Genomic DNA, 20403 nt, shown 5'->3' with positions numbered 1-20403 from the left:
AACAATATAGAACGCGAAAAGTTAGTTTCTCTAGTAACTCTAGCGAAGAGACAATATGAACAAGAAAGACACAAAAGCCGAGACAAGTTTACCCTCTACAAGTGGAGTTCAAAATAAAACGGGAACACTCGATTCCTCTACCAGAGCAATTTTAGACTTAATACAGAGACAGAACGAAGAATTTCGACAACAATTTAACGAAATAAAGAATGCTTTAAAATTAGCGAACGAAGAAAATAGAAAACGCGCTAACGAAATGGAAATATTAAGTAGAAACCTCTCTCGTGTTAAACTACCACAAATAAACGTAAAATCAACTGAATTCGGTTCTATGATGACTGACGATGACGATAATATATCAGTATTAAAACACGATACTAATCCACCTCCACCTATGCCACAAAAGCCACCAACATATGTCCAACCATCCAATTCAACAGCTGGAAACTCTGGAAATCTAAAAGCTGTTTAGTATCTCCGATACTAAACGGAGAAAACGATATAAGTGTAGAAGATTTTATTCGTGAAATAAAAGAAATGAGAATGATGTGTAGCGAACAAACGTTATTATTAAAAATGATCAAAATAGAGAAAATTGTAGGAAAAGCCGCAATGACAATCCGCAATATCCATATTAACGAATTCGAAACTCTGTACGAAGGATTAAGACGTAACGTAGCTACTCAAGCATCAGTAAGAGAACACCAAGATCAGTTAAGAGTGATAAAGCAAGGAATAACCGAAAGCGTGCAAAATTATAACATTAGATTTCGACGTGTTTTCAACAAACTTCAATACAGCATTACCAATGAATATAAAGACGAACTAACTCGATGAGCGATGAACGATCGACTATACATGGTTTCTGTGATTGACTATGTAAGAGGCCTTCGTTCAGAAATAGGACACGTGCTATTGGCTAATCCCCCCCCCCCAAACATCATCGATGCAGAAAAAAAGGCAATGGACGTGGAAAAATACTTTCGCGAAGACAACGCTCGCAGACGGATGACACGACAAACAACCACTCCACCATCTTATCGTAACCAGACGTCTCGTCCAGTAGGTAACCGCTTCACGATTACAAGTAACATGAATAACAAAACTCCACCCACACAAAACATTCTACCAAGAATGAATAATTTTACAAAGCTTGAAAATCGACCATTAAACGAAAGGCCACAAACGAAATGTTTCAAATGCGATCGATTGGGACACCTTGCCAATCAATGCCAAAATTTTCGAATACCGCCTCAAACAAAAGCCCCTCCAGGAATAAACCACATTCAAGAACAATCAGAATTAACAATGCTACCTCAGGAAGATTATCCACAATACGACTACAATTACCAGGACGACGAGGATTGCGATTTTTCGTTGACTCGGGAGCAGGAATCAACTTGCTTAAACGAGGATGCTACCCAGGAAGGACAATAATACCAGACACATAGAAATTCTCCATGGAACATTCCAAATACGAATCCAATTCCAAAATTAAACTAAATTTATTCAACAAAGAGATAGAATTTTCCTTAGTAGATGATAATTTCCCTATCATAGAAGACGGCATATTAGGCTTACCCGGTTTAAATCAATATCGATTCGAACTCTCCAATAAAACATTAAAATTAGATAATAATACTCTTCTGCTGCAGCAAGAACCACCCCTCGCATCGGGAGAAATCGTTCAAAAAATTGTATACTTCGACGGAAAGCCAACGCCAGTATGCTTTATCAATGGTGGTAAGTTTTCAGTCCAAATTTCTAACATTATTGAAAATATAAACACTGTAGATCAAATCTAAAAATTCAAATCTTTGATTCGACTATCGCACATAGAAAAACCTCTTAGAGAACCTATGTAGTATTTTCGTCTGTACCTACTTAAATTATATTTATCTTATTTTCCTTTAAGCATTCGTGAACGTAGTGGTAATGAACTTCAATGTGTTTAGAATTTTTTGTGAAATTTCCGTACTTTGCTATACTTATCACTCCAGAGTTATCGTCATAAATTTTTACAGGGTTATTGTCTAGATTTACATTGAAGACCTTCATAATTTCTCTAATAGACATTAATTCACTCACCGCTTCCGATAGAGCTACATACTCTGCATACGTCCAGGCTTTTGTCACACACCTTTGTTTTTTAGATTTCCAACCGATTACATTTCCATACAATTTAATTACATATCCAGAAGTAGATTTTCTATCTAAATGATCTCCTGCCCAATCAGCGTCCACATAACAATCTATCGTTTCACACTTTTCATTCCTTTTCTAATGTAACCTTAAATCTTTAATATTAAATATTTCAATATTTCGGTACAAATATTTCAATATTCGCAAAGCATATTTAAAATGTGTCTCGCTACAACAATCTTGAAATCTACTTAAGATAATTCACACTATAACTTATATTGGGTCTGGTATTTGTACTAATATACAGCAATGCGCCAATTAAATTCTTGTATCCAATGTCATTTCTATTTATCTCAGCGTTTTCAATTTTTAAATTTGTTTCCGTTGGTGTACAGTACAATTTGCTGTTTTGTAATTTATATTTGTTCGCTAATGATTCAATGTATTTCGTTTGGCTTAGTTTCATTTCATTTTTTATATAATCATACTCTATATTTATTCCAAAATATTCTTTTACTTCACTTAAATCTTTCATTTTAAATTTATCAGGTAATAGCTTCTTTACATTTTGTATCCTTTTTTTGTTTTTACTACAGATTAACAAATCGTCTACATATATTAGCAAATAAACAACATTTTCCCCCTCTCCATGAGTATATAGGCACAACTCTATGTTATTCTTCTTAAAATCCAATGTCGTCACATACCTATCAAAACACTCATACCAATCCCTCGGACTTTCTTTTAACCCATAAAGCGCTTTCGATAATTTACAAACTCTATTCGTTCCGTCCGCATATCCCTTTGGTTGATTTACATATACCTCCGAGGTTACTTCACCATTTAAAAAGGCAGTTTCTACATCCATTTGCTCAATTATTACTCCATTTTGACAACAATATGATAGCAATATCTTAAAGGTCTGATTACTCGCCACTGGAGAATATATGTCATCGGCTACGTTTCTTTGTTGAAATCCCCTTACCACTAATCTAGCCTTATACCTGTCCTCTGATTTTTTCGTGTAAACCCATTTTACATCTAATACTTCTTTGCCTTTTACCCTTTCTACCAATTTCCAAGTTTTATTCTTATAGAGACATTCTATTTCCTTATCCATAGCCTGTTTCCAAACTTCACTATTTTCACAACAAATCGCCTCCTCAAATGTGCAAAAGATATCTACTCTACAATAATTTGCGTGAATCTCACTACTGTTTTCCTTTTCTGGATACCTTACTGGAGTTTTCTTATTACGTGTAGATCTCCTAGGAATCTTTACGCTTTCAGAACTATTATCATTTTCATCTTCTCTACTTTCTAACTCTTCCTTATTCATGCTGTCCAATAAATAATTATCTTTACTATCATCGCTAACTGCATCGAATGAATTCTCCTCAAAACCGATACATTTTTTGTCTGTTTCTACGATCTCTACATGTCGCTACTGTTATTTTTACACCTAATAGGACTCTCTAACCTACTTCACTATATCCTAACAGAATTCCCATATCTGCCTTCTTATCCCATTTGGAAACTCTTTTTTGTTCTGGCCTTCTTACAAAAACTTTACTTCCATATAGATGTAGATTTTTAACACTTGGTTTTCTCCCGAAGAATATTTCAAAAGGTGTCTTTCTTTCTATAGTATTCGCTAATATTCGATTTTTCAAGTATGCCGCTGTACAAACTATTTCCGGCCAGTACCTTTTATGTACTTTCGCTTCCGCTAACAAGCAACGCGCCATGTCCATCACTGTTCTATTATACCTTTCCGCTGTCCCGTTTAATTCATGTACGTATGTTGGGCAATTATTTATTCTTATACCTTTATCCCTAGCAAATTTATAAATTCGATTATTTAAATATTCTTTACCATTATCGCATCTTAATATTTTTAACCTCTTGCCCGTTAAATTTTCGGCTTCATTTACGAACTGTACGAAAGAATCAAAGACCTCATCTTTTGATTTTATACAATAGATCCTAGCTATTTTACTATAATCATCGATAAATGAAATGAAATATTTTTCTCCATTGAATCCGGTAGTCTTAAAGGGACCACATACGTCCGTATGAATAATTTCCATTATTTCCCTAGCCTTAGTTCGATTATTTTTGAAAGGTAAGTTATGCATTTTGCTTTCTATACACACCCTACATTTCAAAAGTTCCTTTTCAAATTCATTCGGTATGCCAGTCACTAGCTGCTCTTTACCCAAAATCTCTAAATATTTAAAATTTACGTGTCCTAGCATCCTATGCCATCTTTCCTTTTTACTCATACCACTACGTTCGGCGCTGTTTACTAAGTGCTTCTTCCCTTTCAATATACTTTTTATTCTATATGTCCCATTCTCTTTGAACTGAGCTGTAAGTATATTATCCTCATCTATTACTTTCGCAATATTTCCTTTGGAAATAACCGTATTCTTATCGTCTGCTGGTTTACCTAAACTAATCAAATTTGCGGACATTTCTTTCGCGTAAAATACTTTCCTCATATTTATTTTATTTTGTTTTCCGAATGCTTCAAAATAACTTATAACATTCCCAACTTTTGTCGCTTTTATCGGTCTATTATCGCCTAAATATATATTTACCGGTTCTTTTAGGTCGATAGATTTATCGAAATAATTTATATTATTAATTATGTGATCGGTACAACCGCTATCTAATAGCCACACTATTTCGTTCTTACTTATTTCATTCGTCTCACTGCTGTTTGCTGCGTGCGCCGTTGCTGTCCATATGCCTGCTCTTGAGTTTCCATGCTCGCCCGTGCCGGTTCTTGATTGATGATGAAAGTTTCCACGTCCTCTGCTCGTATTGCCTTTGTTCTCTCTTCCTCTGTTTCGACCAGGTGTTGGCCCATGCCAATAGCCGTTACTGCTTCCCGCTTGGACGCCATTTTGACACTCTCTCGCAAAGTGTCCTAATCTTCCACATCTGAAGCATCCTTCCTTTTTTGCAGAAAAGGCGTTGGTTTGCCTTTCTCCTCGATTGGATTTATTTTTCTTCTCTGCTATCTCTATTTTATTTTTTACATACGCTACCGTTTGATCCTCTTCTTTCAATGCGTCTATTATGTCCGCTATGTAGCTGTATTCTTCGGGTAACGTATTCAGCATGTAATTCAGCTTTTCCCTCTCACTTACTTGTGCGTCCGCACTTTTTAATTCATTTATTAATTTTTCGAAATCGTTAAAGAATGATGCTGAATCACTGTAGTTCTCCAGTCTTATGTTTTCCAATCTCCTTCTGCATACGATCTGCAGTGCCGTCGACTCTTTCAAGTACATTTCATCGAACCTTTTTATTATATCATACGCCGTTTTTCCTTCCCTAACATACTCCAATTGTCTGTTCGATATTGCACTATAAATTATATTTATCGCCTTCAAATCCTTTTTGTCCCAGTCTTCATCGTCTCTTTCGTTCTTCATTCTAGTTGTAACAACCTCGCATTCCTTATATTTGAGAAACATCGTGATTCTTTGCTTCCACATTCCATAATCCTCACCATCGAATATAGGTATCATGATTTCCGATCTCTCCATTTTAATTGATTCTTCTTTTTTTTTCTTTTCTTACTCAAGCGTTCCTACGTGCTCGAAGTATATTTTTTTTCTCTGAAAGTTTTTTTTTCTTTACTGAAAACTCACTCGCAAGATCGTAACCACGCACTAAATATCTTGCAAAACTAGTAACCACGCTCTGCTACCATGTTAAGGAAATTCGAGGATTTGGGAATACAAATAATTGACTATATTTCCCACACAACAGTTATACATCTATATTACTCTCTGAAGAACGTCTTGCACGCACGCTGGTCGCCAACCGACTATCCTAGATTCTTCTAACATCTGGCAACAGTCTTTTGTCTCCACTAAGACCTTGACGCCCTCTAACCCTTACACACACACTCTCATGTACAGTGTAAATGTATCACTTCCCTAACAAATAAGTATGTTATTTCGTTACCACTTATCTCGTTCATCTCGCTGCTGTGTGCTGCGTGCGCTGTTGCCATCCATATGCCTGCTCCTGAGTTGCCATATTCGCTCGTGCCGGCTGCTGATTGACGATGGAAGTTTCCACGCCCCCTGTTCGTATTGCCTTTGTTTCCTCTTCCTCTGCTGCGACCACGTGTTGACCCACGCCGATAACTGTTACTGCTTCCCGCTTGGACGCCATTTTGACACTCTCATGCAAAATATCCCACTCTTCCACATTTGAAGCATCCTTCCTTTTTTGCAGCAAAGGCATTAGTTTTCATTTCTCCTCGATTAGACTTATCTTTCTTTTCCGCTATTTCTATTTTATTCTTCACGCACGCTACCGTTTGTTTCTCTTCTTTCACTGCATCTATTATATCCGCTATGTAGCTATACTCTTCGGGTAACGTATTGTTTTCGCACGTTCGCTGGGAGACGCGATCTCGAAGAAGCGCGCCAACGGGAGTCGTAAATTCCCGTTACGATTTGCTAATCGACGCCGCGAATCGCTCGATCCCTTATTTCGTTTAGGATAATAAGGGTAGTTAAATGAAGGATAACGCTGTTGCTAACAGGTTATTATATATTTTCACAAACCAACAACTTCGGTGTAACACAAAATGAATATTTGTTATGAGATGACTACGAATGAGTGCGACCTGAGTCTCTAGACGGATTATCGCGTATACTGATGGATTTGTCGACTCATTGTATTCGAATTGCTGACCGCTTGACGAGATGCTTGATTGAGACTGACTGATCTTCGGGTGTAAACCCGGTCGAAGGATGTTGACTGTTCGAAGGATGTAAAGTCAGTGATGTTCGGAGACGATGCTGTGGCGGAGGAAAGCTAAGGATGGGTGTGTCTAGCGCACGGGACCATCGGATTTGTTGGTGACGATTTTGACTAAGGGAGTGAGGGAAATAGTCTTCGTTGTTAATTGGTTAAACGAAGGGTCTTAACCGCCCTCGAGAGAAAGTGGTTCGTGGGAGGAAAGTTGCATCATACGTGAGAAAAACCAACTTTCCCTTGTCAAGCCGTAGTAGACAAAGGTCTTTAGAAATGCTTTGGAAACAGACGTTTGTTCAGTTTGAAGGACCTCGACTAGGAAATTCCTAAGATTTATGGAAGATACTTGAGACTATTGAGGGTACGCAGTGAGTATCCGAAGACATCTGGTTGCCATCTTGCCCGCGGTGTGTGGCCTGGGCTAGGTAGAGTTACGCGACGTAACACGTATTTATCATGTAATTCAGCTTTTCCCTTTCACTCACTTTTGCGCCTGCACCTTTTAATTCATTTATTAATTTTTCAAGATCGCTAAAAAACGATGCTGAATCACTGTATTTATCAAGACTTATCTTCTCCAATCTCCTTCTGCACACGATCTAGTGCCGTCGATTCTTTCAAGTACACTTCGTCGAACTTTTTCATTATTTCATACGCTGTTTTTTCTTCCCTAATATATTCTAATTGTCTATTTGAGAAGGCACTGTAAATTATATTTATCGCCTTCAGATCCTTTTTATCCCAGTCTGGATTGTCTGTTTCAGTCTTCACTCTAGTTATAACAATATCACATTCTTTATATCTCAGAAACATTGTTATTCTTTTCTTCCACATACCGTAACCCTCGCCATCGAATATCGATAGCATAATTTCCGATCTCTCCATTTTAATTGATTTCCTATTCTTTACTCAAGCGTTCCTACGTGCTTGAAGTATTTTTTCTTTTATTTTATATTCTTTGAACGTTTCTTCCCTTACTAAACTCGCAAGACTAAAAACCACGCACTAAATAGCTTGCAAAACTAGTAACCACGCTCTGCTACCATGTTAAGGTATAGAGAGGATTCGAAAATACAAATAGTTTACTTTATTTCGCACACAACAGCTATACATATATATATTACACTCTGAAGACTTCGATAACCTTCTTGCACGCACGCTTGTTGTCAACCACCTCCTCTAGATTCTCCTAACAGCCTCCAATCGTCTTTTGTCTCTACTGAGACCTGGACGCCCTCTGACGCTTACACACACATTCACGTGTACAGTGTAAATGTATCATCTACGTAACAAGATCATCAACGTAAAATCCTACCGTCCTCCCGAACATCATAAAACCGAAATAAATAAACAGATGACTGAAATGTTAAACAAAGAGATTATAGAACCCTCCGACTCTCCCTATAACTCTCCTGTCTGGGTCGTTCCAAAGAAAATCGACGCATCAGGGAAACAAAAGTGGCGAGTAGTGATTGACTTTAGGAAGTTAAACGAACTAACAGACCAAGACGCGTATCCACTACCTGACATTAACGATATACTATCACAGCTAGGAAATAAGAAATATTTCTCCTCTTTAGACTTATCCTCAGGGTTCCATCAAATACCCATGGACGAGAATTCAAAGAAATACACTACATTTAGCACACCATAAGAACACTTCCACTATAATAGAATGCCATTCGGGCTCAAGAACGCACCTGCTACCTTTCAAAGAATGATGGATACCACGTTAAGAGGTTTGATTAACAATCATTGTTTCGTTTATCTCGATGATATCATTATATTCGGGCAATCGATGGAAGAACATACTAAAAACTTAGTCATTATATTCCAAAGACTCGGGAAAGTAGGTCTAAGAATACAACCAGATAAATGTGAATTCTTAAAGCCCGAATTAGAATATCTAGGACATGTAGTGACAGCAGATGGAGTAAAACCTAACCCTAAAAAGATAGAAGCAGTAAAGAATTTCAAACTACCAAAAAATCCTACAGATGTAAAATCATTCCTTGGGCTAGCTGGATACTATAGAAAATTTATTAGAAACTTCTCTAAAATTGCCAAACCTCAATCTATTTTTAAAGAAGGACATTTAGTATTAATTCATAACGATCATAAAGAACACAAGATAGATACTGAATGGCCAGGGCCATACACCATTGAAAAAGTGAAAAACCCCTTATTATGAAATAATAGTAAATCACTCGATTAGGAAAATACATGGTAACCGTATTAAACCTTACTTTCCAGGACGATCTTCACCTTCTTCATAGTTAGCTAAGCTAAACGTTATACCCCTTAATGGTAGTTCTATATATCAAGAAAAATTAGCTCATGCATACTTATATAGCGAATCCGTAAACGTAATTATAGGTTTAGACATTAAGGATATATATGCAAAACTCAGCGAAATTAAAAGATTTAGACTAATGTTAACAGAACATTTTAAAAGTGAATGCCCGTATTCCAATGAAATGATTACACGCGCTCGCAAAAGAAATTTAGACAATGTAATCATGCATATTAAATTTATGACACACACTTGTTACCGAAGAGGCTCATTGAATTTTGTTGGATCCATTTCTAGAAGTCTATTTGTAACTCTGGATAACGATAATTTAGAATTAATGAATAAAAATATAGATAAATTTTTTGATGAAAACAATAACTTAAAAACCAATATAACTTACAAAACAAATTTCAAAACTATAGCTTTACCCTTAACTGACAGTCTAGAAGAAATCCTAACAAAAATTGAAAACGCTCCAAAAATCATTAATAATGTATAATCGTATAGAATGCACCTCAATCAAATTTCCAACGAAGTAAACTCTCTTAATTATGAACATAGAATTAGAAGTCTTAAGAAATAGGAACTAAGTGTCTTATAAATTATTAGTTATATTGATCTAGCATTACTAGGAACATATGTATATTTAACAAAATAGGATTATTCGATATTATAAGCAAATGCCTACCTTCCAAATTATGTATTCGCGTATTATGTTGTAAAACCAAAGAAAAAAAAAGACACAGGTATAAGCAATATCTCTAGACCAATAGAGCGCACCTTTAAACACATATTCCACACCTGAAATACAACCATTACGAGAATTACCTGAAGACACCAATTCAGTCATCCTCGAAGCAAGGCATGTAAGATTCCAAAAGGGCATACAAAAGGAGGCACTACACCGAAAATAAGAGTCTGGAGGACCAGCCGCACTCTAACACTGGGGGAATGTAACGTCAACAAATATGTCCAACCGACTCAGGAAACCTGAACCGCCTTGCACACGACACCGACTCCCAAAATAAAGGATTATGAATTCGGCACGTAGGCATAAGATAAACGAACATCTAGAAGGGCTGGTTCTTGATCGAGGCTTCAGTCTTTCGGTAACAGTTTAATCGCACACTTGTAATCCTATTATAGAATAGAGGTATCTCGAACTCTGGTTCAAGAACCCAACATTTTTTTATTATTATTTTCCCATTACTTTTACGTGACAAGCAAAGCGTAACGATAAACAAACTCCGGGCAAAACAATGTTGCCGCTACGTGCAATCGTCAACCGAGGTTGAATTTAAAGTTTTCGATACTCCCCCGAGTATAAATAAAAGAACACGATCGTTAAGACAGTTAGTATCGAACATTCTTATAGCGAATTAATATCGAACGAACGTAAGCATTACCTTGTATACACATATCGAGCAACACTAAGCGAACGACGACTAATTCTGTACTGCAAATAATTTTAAATACATTTGACTACACTAAGTATCAACTCGTCTGGTCATTAATCAACAACGCGTTTAATCGTCCTCCACATACATGTTGTATAAGCTACTATGTGTATATTTATTTATGTTTCCCATAGTACAGACGTATTCCTTATTTTATTGTAGCTGTGTAATTTCAGTAGTCTTGCATAAAGGACATCTGTTTTGTTGCAATTGTATCAGCTATTAATTGTAATACTTGAAGCGTTTGTATCTAATCGTCATGCATCTGTGGTGGCACTCGACCATGGAACTTTCCAACGGCTTCGCGACACAAAGCGCTATACCTTCAAAGCGTAAGGCCGACACGCCTAATGTACCATTGATATCCCTACAGTTCTTTCGCCGAATATTCGGAAGAATGCATACGCGGCAACCGTTGCGGACATCTAATAAACGCGTGCGTAGTGGAGATATCGAGGGGCAACAAAGAAAAGAATCCATTTGGTTTCGAATCAAAGATTCATTCTGCCCCGAGCTGCGGAGTGCGAAAGGTTAAGCGTCATAGCGAAGCAAACACAATTAGAGATACGTGATTATTGACTCTTGATAGTTAATCGTTAATCGTTAATCGTTGTTCATCGTTAATCGTTAATTGTTTTTGATCGTTCATCGTTAATCGTTAATTGTTGTTGACAGTTAATCGTTAGTCGTTAATTGTTGATCATAAATTGTTGACTGTTGATTGTTAATAATTTAATTAACTTTTTTGTTGAACATCAAGAGTATTTCTTGTGGGCACCTTCACCCACTATCCACCTCACATCGTTATTCTACATACGGAAGGCAAGATTGATATCAAGTTCGAAGGACAGACCGCAGAAGTCTGGTCTCTGCTATTACCACGAGACCTTTCGAGACCGCGCAAGGAAGTGCCGGGCCCCTTGCAACTGGACCCAGTGAAACGAGACCAGCCGTCCGTAAACGCGGCATGTGGCGATGGCTTTAGTATCCCATCGCATTTTCGTGACGGACAGGGCACCAAGGATCTCTTTTCTTGTGAACACCGGTGTCAATATAAACGTATACTCGTGCAACAAACTACGCGGATCCGCGAACAAAGATACGTACGAGCTGTTCGCGGCGAATCGAGTGGTCGAAGCAAACCGAAAACGCCTTTCGCGAGTCAAAACGCATCGTCTCTGACGCCACAATGTTAGTGTCACGACCGGCATACTTCAAATCCGATGGACTGACGATGGAGATAAAGATGTGGCGGCACTCGGCGACAATCGGCGGCAATATCGCTGAAGTGTCTAATGAACCATCAACATCCCAACGGTCCTTCCGCCGAAGGTTCTAGAAGAAAGAGCACGTGGCAACGGTCGCGGACGCCTAGCAAATGCAAATGCATGGTGGGGATGTTGAGGGATGACAAAAGAAAGTAATCGGATTCGATCGAAAGTCAAATCATAAGAGCTTCAGTCTTGGAAAGTCACGCCTAGAGTTTGGAAGTGGATTGTAAAGTGAATTGTTGTTAGAAAAAAAATAAAGTTTCTTTTTTTTATTTACACCTCAAATTTCTTTTTTTATTTTGTTATTTTACGTGACATTAGCGCATTCGGTATCGGCAACAGCGCGTGAACGACAAATGGCAGCCGCTAGGATTCGTTACAAAATCTTTGTCTCCCGTGCGATTAATTCTGTATTTAGAATAATTTTAAATATATTTGACAATATCAAGTATCAACTCGTCACGTCATTATTTAAATCATCCACCACAAATCCAAAAACAGAATAAGGAAAACAGAGAAACGAACAAATAGAAAATTAAGTTGCTAACATGTTTTTCTATAATAATATTTTAACATCAATATTGTAATACGCAATGTGTTACGCCGCCTAAAACATCTGCACGCCAGCCCGCGCGACCGGACAACAACCGACCTGCGTAACGTCACTTCGACCCTCAATAAACCTAAGGACCCACCATAACTTTCACTTCCCTGTATTGTTTCGCCATGTGTCTTCAATCCGTTTGTCTTGAAGAATTTCTAAAGCTTAAAAATATTCTCGAAACACAGTCGGTTTTTAGAGAGGTCCTTGGGTTTATTAGTCGCACTTAAAACACGGAGAAAGCGGGTATGCACCCATTAGGAAAATCCGAATAGCCCTGTAATAAAACAAGCTAGGTTTTTCTCACGCACACAGTCATCTATCCACCACGATGGTAGGAGACTCGATACTCATCCCTTCGAGCAGTAGTGCAGGTCATGACCAATCGACACCGCGCTTCGTGGCCCTCACTTTTTCTAACGAAAGTGGGAACAACGAATCCGCGTTCTTTAGGCACAGGGGCACACCCACACCGAACTTTTCTTCCGTATTAGAAAAAGAGCGACAGACAGTCTAAAAACTAACGCCTAACGCGGCAGTCTACACATAGCGCGAGAGTCGCATACTTCACGCAAATCTTTTGTCGGTTCTCGGTGTTGTCGAACACACATCTTCTCTCCTAAATATATTATAGTGCTAAGTCCATTAATACATTAATTTCCATTATAAGAGCCCTGCTCTAGCGTACATATCTATCGCATCTTCATGCGACAAGTTGTTAACTATTTATTTCTCTACGTCAGTGTAATCTAAGTGTTGGAAATATATAATTTATAATTCTGTGAATCACAGTGTTATACAAACTCAATCACCCCTATTATCTCAACGGAAATCAGGGGATCGATCAATTCGTGGTGTCGATTGTTATAATCGTAACGGGGATTTACGACCCCCGTTGACGTCTCTCCTCGCGATTACGTCTCCCCGCAATTGGTCGAAATTTACACAATGTGAAAATGAAAAAATTGGAAGCAACCGAACTACGGATGAAACTAAATCACTTCGCTGCTTGTAAAGATAACTTTTAGTGTTATAAACATAAGTCAAGTAGCAAAGAGCATAAATTGAATTTACCCAAACTCTTCTTGAAATCTGACAAAATGATTCTTTATTTTGTCAAAAAAATCTTTACGTATTTTCCATTCCCATTCGTCGCTTTTTTCAGTGGCGTGTTTATCGCTACGTCGAAACTCCGTCGGGTAGCAGTTAATTTCATTTAAAGTAGAAAACTATTCAGAAACGTGTATACGTTACACAGCAACAAACCAGTCGCCCTGTTATTACCTCGTTCTCAACAGTTCAAATTTCAGGGACAACCGACTACTTAGTATCGACCCAGTACGTCATATTTACTCGCCAAAAGAATTGTAAACGAAAATTGTAACCAGACGTGCCGTTAGTAACTACCATTTTTCGCGAAACTTCTTTTTCATTTGGCGGAAATTTAAACAAACCCCGAAACACCGTGGCGTTTTGCAACTGTCTTTAATCCTTTAAGATAAAAAAGATTGACGCAAAATTTTGACGGGATGAAATTTCACGATATATTCAGGTGAAACGATGCGAAATTAGAGCGAAGCTTATAATGGGAATATAGTTTGCTTGTCTGTTGTCATAAAATGAGATATGCAGAATATATTAAAAAATAGAGTATATGTAATACGAAACTTTATATTATTCATGTTATTATGGACAAAATATCACAATATGTTCATATATTTAAATCTCCTCCGAAAAAGATTATTGTATGTAGAACACAGTTTAACTGTATTTTGAATTCTTGTTTATCAGATCACAATTGATAAGTTGATATTAGGATGATTATCCTCATTTGAAACAATTTTGTGACTGTTACTTGTCAATATACTTTATATCTTATGTACATTTTAAATATAGTACGCAAACTCGAAGTTGCAAGGAACATTAATAAAAACTCAATATTTCAATAACGCCTTTCATGATTATAATTAAATATTTTTTCAAAATGTCGTATCAGTGTTACATCTAGCACCCCCTCCCCCACACACAAAAGTTTACCAATTTATAATATATGTACTAGTAGATTGACAAGTTACGATTTACAGGTTATATAGAATTCTATTTTATGATTTTATAATTTTTCGTTAAATACAATAATCAAATAACTTGCAAATAGTAAAATTTCATTTGTTTTATCGTCAAACTTGTGCAAGGGAACATATTAATGCTGGTAACTTTAGTGACTTGCAAAATTTCAATAGTGCAAGACAGGCCAGATATTCAATTGCAATTGGTTGCTATCCATATTTTCATCGGTCTTACAATAACCTTATGTTATCAATTATGAATTAAAAAGTTAATGAAATCACAACTCACCCAAGGCCAATGGGTATGACTTCTTTTCGAAGATCGATTGAAATCTCGAGTTTGTTGTTTGAGACATTCAGTTACCACAAGACAAAAACACCACTCCATTACAGCCGACGTAAACAAAACATGACAGATTCTTCCAATTCTCGGACAACAAACATAGGCATACATACTGTTTTAAAGTCACAGTCTGTCGTTGAACTTTCGCCAAGTAACTTGATACGCACATATACACGTCCCTCGAAATCAGTTTTCGACGAAAATACATACGTGACATGTTATGTTGCAACCGAACGTGAATTTCTCGCGGGAAATAGCCTGATATCGTTTATTTATGCGTCTCTCAAATACGAATTTTACTATACACTTCGTTTAAGACACGCCATTTTGCAAAACGATTATCGAAAGATTACTGCTTACATCGAGATCGAGAATAGATTCGCAGGAAGCTGGATGCCGCGATTTCTTCCCGCGCTTTACTTTCTTCCGAAGTTGTGATTGGTTGATTTCCTGCTGCCATATTCGGTTTCGCCGAGAATCGTGAACACGTACGCTGGAAGCAATGCGGGGTAATTATTTAATTTATTTCATAATATTATTTAACATATATCGTGAAAAGTTCTGAATATTCGGATTCTTCTGTTATCGTTTCATCGTATGTTAGCATTATCAGCTCTCGATATCGAATTGGCAAACAGAATTTTTCTCATACAAAGTAAGTCACATTAAGTATATGTATATGTATAGTCGAAGCAATGCAATTAAAAATTTTTCCATTTTAATTGCTATTATTTATCACAGACATTTTACCGAGCATTCATTTTATAAATCTTATACATACATATATATATATATATATATATATATATCGGGTTTACATTAGAATTAGGGTTAGGGGCGTGAAACGAATCTTCGTTTGGGTTACACGTTGTCGTTATGCAATGGAGAAGACATTGACTAGTGCAAATACGATTATTATAGAACCGGACAAGTAACCGCGGTAGTTAGGTGCTCGAGATACTAATGACAATGATCCTAGGTTCAATAACGAATCCGCGGTCAACGGGATGACAACAGAACGTACTCACAAAGTCTAAGTCTGAGAATAATCACTGATCGCGAAGGCGTTACTCTTGGATCGATAAGATCGCGAGCGAGAAAGCCTTTCCCGTCCCGATGATGCCACACAGGAAAACTATAACGGGGTGTGTCTAAGGATACGAGATCATCGGATTCGTCGAGAAAAGCCTTCGTTCAGAAAGTGTTGCTGCTAATTGGTTAATCTCCATATCGGTGGTTAGAAAAGGATGCTAGCCGCCCTCGAGGGAAAGTTGCTAGTGGGAGACGCCGCTCGTTGAAAAATATGTCTTCCCTATCTTCCCGTAGTTGGGACAAAGACTGTTTGTCTGTTTGAAGGACTTTAGTTAACTAAACCTTAAGATTTATAACGGGCCCTCGGGCTAGCCGAACATGTACTGCGGAGACGCATCGACATCTGGCAATCATCTTACTCGAAGAATAGGGTCTGCACGTGGCGAGCCACGGGACAGAAACCGTTGGAATGTTTACTGTCGCGTGTCGCCACAAATATTTCTTTTAAGGAGAGCTATAGAATTACTTCATACCTTTGTTAGGCAAAGCGTTCATCCCGTGACCGCGGCTACGTTCGGCGACTGACTGTCGCCTCGAACCCAAGCTCATTATCACAATTCTCGAATAATTACAATCGGGTTGAATAACTACAATTGTTCAATTACAGCTATAGTAGACTCTAGGTTACAATGTTGCGGGATTATCCAAAATTCCAAAGGCTCCGGTGTTCTTTCATCTCCGACACGGCCATCCTGACTATCACACGTCCTCGTGTGTAACTAAAATATCGTATTTCTTACATTAGATTCGATACAACTGACATTATTTGCGATTTAACTAAATGTCCAAGTAAGTCAAGGGTCCAGTGCAATAACAAAGTTTCGTTCGGAGGTTTGACAACAGAAAAATAAAAGAGAATAGGAATTTGTAATGTTATAATTTGTATTCAAAGTGTTAGGTGCGTTCTGTGAGTCGCCAGCCAGACCGTAATGACACAACAGATCATTTTCGATTTCGTACACCGGTGAACCTCAGTTTGTTGGATCATATTGCCACGTTGGGTGCATTACACCCAGAAAGCACGTAAGCCCACTCAACGGGTTACAACAAAAACACATCAACCCTCTCAACGGGTTACAACAAAAACACATCAACCCACTCAACGGGTTACAACAAAAACACATCAACCCACTCAACGGGTTACAACAAAAACACATCAACCCACTCAACGGGTTACAACAAAAACACATCAACCCACTCAACGGGTTACAACAAAAACACATCAACCCACTCAACGGGTTACAACAAAAACACATCAACCCACTCAACGGGTTACAACAAAAGCACATAAAACCACTCGGTGTATTACTATGACCACAACGCAGTGTTAATGATCCTCTGAGGTCAGTGTACTTGCATCGTTATTATCACCGCCGTTGTCATCACCGCAGACGTCTAACTCAGCAGGGACGCAACCTTCTGGCATTTTTCTCAGTCTGTCGTGTCTGTCCTTATATGATCGTTTGCCGTCTAAGGTTTTTAGGGTATATCTATCTCCTTCCAAAATCTCGGCTATTACGAATGGACCCCTGAATTTCGGATCTAACTTCGTCTGGTTTCTTTCCTCGTTTTTACGTAACACGAAATCGCCAAGGTTGAACCTAACTATTTTAGCTTTGTTTTTGTCGAACCTATCCTTATCGTATTTGGCGCAGTGATACATCGAGCATTTTCGACGATCGCATTTGCGTCTAAGTTAGTTTCGCTTAGTAAGGAGTTATCCCGGTGATCGTGGATTCGTTTGAACTCAAACATTGCTAATAGTATTATTTAATTTAATTATTCGTAGATCGTATTATTCATTAGGCTTAGTGTTTGTTAGACTTATTATTAGTTGTACTTATTATTTGTTAAGCTTAGTGATAGACCTGTATATATGTCTAAATAAAATCTCGGCTTTGTGAAACGATGGCTAGTCCACACGAAGAGTCGTCGCGCGCCCAAAATTCGAATCGTGACCCGACATATATATATATACAAGATATATATACAAGAAAGAAGATACAAGAAAGAAGATACAAGAAAGAAGGAATATTATATTAGCGGCATTTTTGTAGCCATTATATAGGGTTTCGATCGCATAATTAATCAGTATCAACTTACCAGTCTTTAACGGAAGGACAAAAAGAAGAGCAGACGACACACAGACCGCAATCATGATCATTTTCAAGTAGAATCTCAAACTGCCGTACATCTTAGAAAACTTCGTTAGTCGTAAGGGATCAAAGGATGATGTCCGCGCTAGGGAAAATAGATGAGAAGCGGCTATTTCAACAACCACCGTGTAGGTACTGCACTAGCCAGAAGTATCTGCGACAGAAATCAGAATACACTCGTTTTCGCATGGTTGGATCAATTTCGCGTGGGACTAACCTGATTGAACCTAACGCGGGATAATTGCTCAACTCACGACTTTAACCAGCCCGCTTGATTCTCTGTAAATGCTTGAAATTGACGCTTGGATTCTTTCCAGATTAACTAGCTTTGCCCCTCCCTCCCTTTATCTATTTTCTTAGATCGACTTAGACTGCCACAATATATTATCTTTCTTCTTTTCTTTCCTTTTCTTTCCTTTTGATCTTTTAAAGCCCTAAATCGCTGGCTATTTTGTATACTATATATTTTGTACACTCAATTACTCTGTAAGTCATAAGTACATATGTTTTACAACGTTATTTGTCATATTTCAGTTAAACCCCAGAAAAGCCAGAAATATATTTTCAGCATGTTTTAACGCGCCCCTGGCAAAGATCTCAAAAACGAGTTGCGGCACAATTTAAAGCGACAAATAGCATCGCGTGTCTCGTTGTGGTAACACACGGTTCGCCAGTTTTTTTTTTTTTTTTTTTTTTTTTTTTTTTTTTTTTTTTGATATCGGTGACTGCCATATTCTCTTGAGTTTCCAAATCGTAAAGAATCTTTCCCCAGGGATTGGTCAACTGTGTATGTCCCCATGCGACGTAACTTGCTTAAGGAACACGAGCCGGTGATATGCAGGCAACGTATAATTGATTATCATTCGCTCTGAAACGCTGAAGTAATGACCAGTGCAGTGGTCCAGTGGTCATATTGAATGCCGCTGGATATATCAGCATTTGGCAACCTAACCCAGAGAAGCAGGAAATATGAAGCTACCGAATACCAATTAACTTCGTAGTTGCACGGTTCACATTCCATCATTTCTGAATATGCGAGGACAGTCCTCTTATTGTGCTTTTAATTCTTTTATTTGTTTCATTTTCAGCAAATATACTGGTTTTTTTAAATTAAGCTTCTGTTTATACAGAGTTACAGATTATATTAATTTTATATAGAATATATTTAAGAAAGATATTTAATTTTTTGCTAGTTAAGTATTGATCGATTAAGTTACTGTACCTTTGTTCCGATAAATGCGTGCCATTTCCTCGAATCTAATATCATAGCAAATGCCAATACCTATTTTGCAGCCCTTCACATCGAACGTCGTTAGGGAGTTACCAGGACTGAGTGAATCACTCTCTCGAAAAGTAATCTTATTAGGAATGTCGATGTCGAATAGATGTACCTAATAACATAAAAATGTAGTCGCTAATTCTATTGCTGCAACTTTTGTAATTTAATATCAAAGTTACCAACTCCTAAACTTTAATTATTTTTTATTTAATAACTGACAGCGTTTTTATCACTTTCTTTTATTAAAAAATCTTATCATTTAATAATGTTTAAAAAGGAGAAAAAATAAGTATAATAATATTTTAAGTATTTGAAAAATTTATACAACACAAACACATTACAACAAAAATGGGCGTTTCCCGTATCATAACGTATTTTATAAACCGTAAATTATAGAATTGGTTATAGTATACGTATGTACATATGTATATTCCTAAATTATTCCTAGATAGAGTCACTTTCTTCGCCCCAATATTTTCAAATTCAAAGCCATAAAGGAATATATTACTTACCTTTCGGTGTTTTGCTATCAAAGTTCCATCGGGACCCCAAATAGTACAGGTATTGTACAATTTATCGCCCTCTATTTCAGGCATCGTACCACCAACTACATAGATGTTGTTTTCTTTAGCTGCGTTCGATGAAGCAACGCTCGTTTCACCATCAGGAATACTCTCGGCGTATTTTGGAAAGTACTCTGCGTTGCAATATTTCAATTAATGAAATGTCTTTTGTTCCAACCATAAATTAAATTGAAATGTTTGTCAGTTTTTTATTTTTTAAATTATTAAAATAACTAAGTTTTATATTTCGACTTAATTAAATATGCAATTACTTAGCTAATAGTATATATAATAAATTGTTTCTACAGGTTCAAAATGAAAAATGAATATTTAGAAATATTTAATTACGACA

At 37.3% G+C, this 20403-nt stretch overlaps 1 protein-coding gene and 1 long non-coding RNA gene across 5 annotated transcripts in view; both read right to left on the bottom strand.

Annotated features, from left to right (window-relative positions):
* The window catches only part of LOC126875835 (uncharacterized), a 148009-nt gene extending 130672 nt beyond the window's left edge, over positions 1-17337 (bottom strand). For 3 of the 4 annotated variants that reach the window (XR_007693713.1, XR_007693714.1, XR_007693717.1), the window contains exon 1: positions 17281-17337. This is a non-coding gene — a long non-coding RNA (uncharacterized LOC126875835). Of the gene's footprint in view, positions 1-16526; positions 17117-17280 lie in introns of all 4 variants that reach the window. The other variant, XR_007693707.1, reaches the window with a different exon arrangement.
* Positions 17338-18067: 730 nt separating this feature from the next.
* Positions 18068-20182, bottom strand: LOC126875809 (omega-amidase NIT2-A-like). Its single transcript, XM_050638734.1, has 3 exons — positions 20001-20182; positions 19432-19600; positions 18068-18363 (listed from the first exon to the last, which is right to left on the bottom strand). The coding sequence occupies exons 1-3, from the start codon at positions 20082-20084 to the stop codon at positions 18350-18352; spliced, it is 267 nt and encodes an 88-aa protein (XP_050494691.1). The 5' UTR covers positions 20085-20182; the 3' UTR covers positions 18068-18349.
* Between the last annotated feature and the right edge of the window lie 221 nt (positions 20183-20403).

The sequence above is a fragment of the Bombus huntii genome, unplaced genomic scaffold, assembly GCF_024542735.1.
Source record: "Bombus huntii isolate Logan2020A unplaced genomic scaffold, iyBomHunt1.1 ctg00000058.1, whole genome shotgun sequence".
NCBI lineage: Eukaryota > Metazoa > Arthropoda > Insecta > Hymenoptera > Apidae > Bombus > Bombus huntii.
This window is presented reverse-complemented; position numbering and strand designations above follow the sequence as displayed.